Genomic DNA, 5,457 nt, shown 5'->3' on the forward strand with positions numbered 1-5,457 from the left:
GCAAGGGATCCAAGTGATCTGTAACAACAACATGTATATTCATATTTTTTAGTTGTAGATAGAAGAAGATAATTAAGATAGAGATAGAGAGTAGACAAGAGACAGAGATAGAGATAGAGATAGAGATAGAGATAGAGAAGAGATATATAGAGATAGAGATAACTGGAGAAATATTCCAATATTCCTTTGCAAATGAGCAATAACTTAGGAATAAATTTTGCACGGCTCTTCTCCGATCCCTCACAATCCTCAGCACATAAAATGCAGCTGTAGCTTTGCAGGAGGCAGAAAAGGATCGTTTAGTGTCTCACTCAACTGACAACAATTTTTTCCAAATCGATTTGAGGGCCGGACGATGCATGCATGCGCAATGCAGTGAAATGGCCTTTCATCTGTCTAGCCTTGCCGCATGGTATGCGAGGGTGCTGACCAGCCGCCCTGCCCTGACGGCCAGGAATTAAACATCTAACCAACTGCCGAAAGCAAGGCGCAGCAGACCCGATCGATCCATCTCACATTCTCACCTGCACTAGTCAGTCGATCGTTCTATTTATACGGTCCGCTCAGTGACTGCGTGACCCGATTGATCTCCAATTCTGGGGCCGGGAAGCGATGAGCAACATGCTGGGGGCTCGCCGCCGCCTGGGCCTCCTGCAGGTGGTCCTGGTGCTCTTCGCCGCCGTGCTCCTCGTCGCCGATGCCGGCGTGACGAGTGAGTACCGGCGGAAGCTGGAGGCGACGGTGGAGATGCCACTGGACGCCGACGTCTTCCGCGTCCCGGAGGGGTACAATGCCCCGCAGCAGGTCAGGCTCAGGCACCGATCGATCGGCTCGATCAGGTCAACATATATAATTAAAGATCCCATCTTTGATTAATCTTCTTTTCTCTGATCGCCGCCCGCAGGTGCACATCACGCTGGGCGACCAGGAGGGCACGTCGATGATCGTGTCGTGGGTGACGGCCAATGAGCTTGGCAGCAGCACCGTCATGTACAGCGAGGTCTCGCCGGACCCGGAGAAGATGGAGCTCTGGGTTGAGGGCACCCACACGCGCTACAACTACTTCAACTACACCTCCGGCTTCATCCACCACTTCAACCTCACAAACCTCAAGGTCAGTTAGTTAGTTATGTTAGTTAGCTGCCCATTCCATGTACCTGTATGCAATTGCAATTGCAGAGTACATAACTAACTGATGGTAATGGCCGGCCGCCCCGCCATGGATGATGATCCAGTATAGCACCAATTACTACTACGCCATGGGGTTCGGCCACACGGTGCGGAGCTTCTGCTTCACCACGCCTCCCATGCCGGGCCCTGATGTGCCCTTCAAGTTCGGCATCATTGGTAACAAGAGAAACCACACTGAATTCATTTCATGCCTGACAACTGATCCATGACTGAGTAACAATGCACGCAACGCAGGCGACCTGGGCCAGACGTTCGACTCCAACACGACGCTGTCGCACTACGAGGCCAACGGCGGCGACGCTGTTCTGTACGTCGGCGACCTCTCGTACGCCGACAACCACCCGCTGCACGACAACACCCGGTGGGACACGTGGGCGCGCTTCGTGGAGCGCAGCGCGGCGCACCAGCCGTGGGTGTGGACGGCGGGCAACCACGAGCTGGACCTGGCCCCGGAGCTGGGCGAGCTCGCGCCGTTCAAGCCCTTCGCGCACCGCTACCCGACGCCGCGCCGCTTCGCGCCGGCGGCGACGCCGTTCTGGTATTCGGTGCGGATCGCCTCCGCGCACGTCGTCGTGCTCGCCTCCTACTCCGCCTACGGCAAGTACACGCCGCAGTGGGAGTGGCTGCGCGCCGAGCTGGCGCGCGTGGACCGCGCCGCCACGCCGTGGCTGATCGTGCTCGTGCACTCGCCGTGGTACAGCAGCAACGCGTACCACTACATGGAGGGCGAGACGATGCGGGTGCAGTTCGAGCGCTGGCTCGTTGCCGCCAAGGCCGACCTCGTCGTCGCCGGCCACGTCCACGCGTACGAGCGCAGCCACCGCGTGTCCAACATCGCCTACGACATCATCAACGGCCGGTGCACGCCCGTCCGGAGCAGGGACGCGCCCGTCTACGTCACGGTGGGCGATGGCGGCAACATCGAGGGCATCGCTGATAACTTCACGCAGCCGCAGCCGGGGTACTCGGCGTTCCGGGAAGCCAGCTTCGGGCACGCCACCTTGGAGATCAGGAACCGGACGCACGCCTACTACGCGTGGCACCGGAACCAGGACGGCGCCAACGTCGTCGCCGACGGCGTCTGGTTCACCAACAGGTACTGGATGCCCACCGATGACGACACCAGCTGAGTGATGATCACATGCATCACAGCCATCGTCATCACCGGACCTGAGTCGGGAGAGGCGTTCTCCAGGTGCACTATTATTCAATAGATAGATCTTGCGTCGTTCTCGGTTCGATTCAGCTGTCGTCCTTCGATGATAATTGTGTCCGCAAACTTTCAAGTGTAACAAGACTTCAAAGAGCTGTGTAGCCAGTTCATCTTTGATGTGTTCTCTCCAAACGACATCTTTGTGTTCTCCTTGTTTGGTGGAATTCTGATAAAAAAAAATGCTACGATCGACCAACACACTGCACGGTTCACGAAAGCGATTCACAAGAAAATCATGGTTCAAAAGGCTCTCACTACTAACCAGTGGGTGCTCACGTAGCTCCTATGCAGATTTTTTTATATATAAATTGCAGGGCGGGTCCTTAAAGTATTTAACAGTTCTTATCTGGATCTCTAAATTATGGAATCGCACGTTTGACTCCCTAATGTATTTAAGTGATCATATCCAGCTCCAAAATAGATACAAGGAGAGTTAGAAGTTGATGTGGTCGTCCACGTGGACATGATTTTAGCAGAAAACCCCTGGCACATGCAATGTCCCCATCGGCGGCGGCTCCCGCAAGCCACGCCACATGCCTACACCTGTCGCGAAGCCGGCAGTCTCCTGCACGGCCGTGTGCGGTGCGCCGTCGCTGGGCCTCGGCGTCGACTTGGGCATGGCCATGGGCACTGGCCCTGGGCCCTGGCGTCCTCACAGTAGTTGCGGGTACACGGCGTTGACCGGTGGGTTCTCGCTGGCGATGAGACCTGCATCTACACGTCCATGTGTGGTCAAGCTACAAAGCACTAATCAACAAGAAATTGAGCTTAAGGCTAATCAAACATAAGCTTGATTTAGAGTGTGAGGACAAGATTGTTTACCAAGAATATCTGCCATCCGATGCAGTGCCTTGATCAAGGTTAACTTTTCTGCAATTGAAAACATATATCTCATATGCAAATGTTACCAGCCAAAAATGCTTAATGACAAAATATTTATAGAAAGAATGGTATTTTACGGTCATATGTTTCCATTAGTTCTATGTAGGGATGAAAACGGATCGGATAAGGACGGATATCACCGATATTACATTTGTTTTCATATTTCTGTCCGGATTCGGATTCGAATACGGATAGTGTCAACTATGTCGGATATGATACGATTGGATATCGACATCATAAATATGCGATTTGAGTATTCGGATACAGATACGGTATCGGATGTTGGATATCCGGACTCGGATACGGACAGATCTCAACCCCTCTAAACGGATTCAGTTTCGAATATGGTCGGAAAATATCCGTACCGTTTTCATCCATAGTTCTATGTGACTCATAATTAGCATCCTATGAATAAGCATTGTACCTTGTGTAGCCCATCTCTCTTCCTCTACAAGTCAACAGGTTTCCTCCCATTCCTGAGCACTAAAATAATCCCACACTTGCTTCCGGCATCTATATCACAACTTCCTCTGTCATTACATGATAACAGACATTACTCCATCCATTTCCCTACAGCTTGAGTATGCCCATCTTCTAGCTAATTAAAGTTTAGCAATCCCATCTTCTACAGTTTAGCATGCCCATCTTCTCCCATCTACAGCTTCTTACCTAGGAATTTTTATTCGTGGTTAGGATTCGTGATACTATAAGATGAGTTTCTGTGTTCCCTGAACAATCTTTTTTTTTTGAGGGAATATAGGACTGTTAGAAACTTGAGAGCAATCTATAATGGGTGCATCTATTCCAACTATCACACTATATAAAATAAGTTTCAAATAATTGTACAACTCAGGTATAATACTGTCGATGCGGGACCCACAGGATACCCCGCAAGGTAGAAAGAAGATCTAGTCCAACTAGGATTCTTCCCATATAATCGTAGTAGTAGAACTATTAGGTAATCCTATTAGAAAATCTCATTGTAAACCGACTAAAACTCTGGCCTCCTGACTATATAAAGGAGGGCAGGGCTCCTGAGAGAGGTAGAACGGTACAACACAACACTTTACAATCAATCCAACGCAAAGGCTAACGCCGACTGGACGTAAGGTTATTACTCGATCTACGATCGAGGGCCTGAACCAGGATAAATCGACTGTCTTTTGCGTTAACCATCGAGTTCAGCATACGCCGAAGCTCGAACATACTGCCCCGGGTACCCCCGTGGCAGGCTATCGGTGGTGAAACATCGACAGCTGGCGCGCCAGGTAGGGGTCTTCGGCGACTTTGCCTCCGAGAGCTCGATGGACCTCGACAACATGATTTTCCCAACGGGATCAACTTTCATCTTCGGCTCATGGATCTGCGAGGCAGACAACAACGGCAAGCTTCAAAGCCATCTCCTCGAAGATTTAGATCATCTAAAAGAAGTTCCTATTCCAACAACTACAACGGATCAGCTCACCAGAAAATTCGCGCAGCTCATAGTATCCGAGTCAAATCGGATTTCACGACCACTCGTATCCAATTCGAATTCAAGCTCCAAGGCGAAGTTTTATCCGAGTGCTTTCAAGAAACCGAGTTCTTTTTTGGCAAGACTCCGGAGCACAACCCAAAACAACTCGGATTACCCCTAGAATTCTCTCAAGAAGTCGAGTTCTTCTCCATTTGGGCTCGACAACATGGCAAAATCCTATCAAGGACAGGTCGAAAGATTTTTCAATCCAAGATTCGGGATACCACTGACAGGAGCTCAGGAGGGCCTCGTGCTAACGATAACATCGCAGGACTGTATCATCCACTGGCCGGATTCCGTTCCTGAAAGTAGCGGAACCCAACTAGTCGGCACGACAACAACAGCTATTTTACCTTACCAAGAAGGAGACTCGATCTACGACACCGAGGCATCCACTAAAGTTATCAGCGACTCCGACAGTATGAAAACTAACGCCAATAACAGAACGACTCATGCGCGAGAAGTGTTCATGGTTCGACGACCGCGGTCACCATTAAATCCCCCGGAAGCACCCGATGTCAGATCATCAGATGAATCAGAATCCAACATGTCACCCTTTGCCCAGGGCTACGACGGAGAAACAGATAGTCAGAAACAAGCTAGAGAAAGAAAAAACAAATTGAAGCAAGGGCGCCAACACCGTGCTAGGCAACGC

General features: G+C 50.8%; 1 protein-coding gene across 1 annotated transcript; it reads left to right on the plus strand.

Moving 5' to 3' along the window:
• Positions 1-557: 557 nt before the first annotated feature.
• Positions 558-2,556, plus strand: LOC136518154 (purple acid phosphatase 2-like). Its single transcript, XM_066511823.1, has 4 exons — positions 558-804; positions 905-1,114; positions 1,236-1,347; positions 1,426-2,556. Exons 1-4 carry the CDS (start codon positions 613-615, stop codon positions 2,319-2,321), a joined length of 1,410 nt encoding a protein of 469 aa, XP_066367920.1. The 5' UTR covers positions 558-612; the 3' UTR covers positions 2,322-2,556.
• The last annotated feature ends 2,901 nt before the right edge of the window (positions 2,557-5,457 follow it).

Source organism: Miscanthus floridulus, chromosome 17 (genome assembly GCF_019320115.1).
Source record: "Miscanthus floridulus cultivar M001 chromosome 17, ASM1932011v1, whole genome shotgun sequence".
Taxonomy (NCBI): Eukaryota; Viridiplantae; Streptophyta; class Magnoliopsida; order Poales; family Poaceae; genus Miscanthus; species Miscanthus floridulus.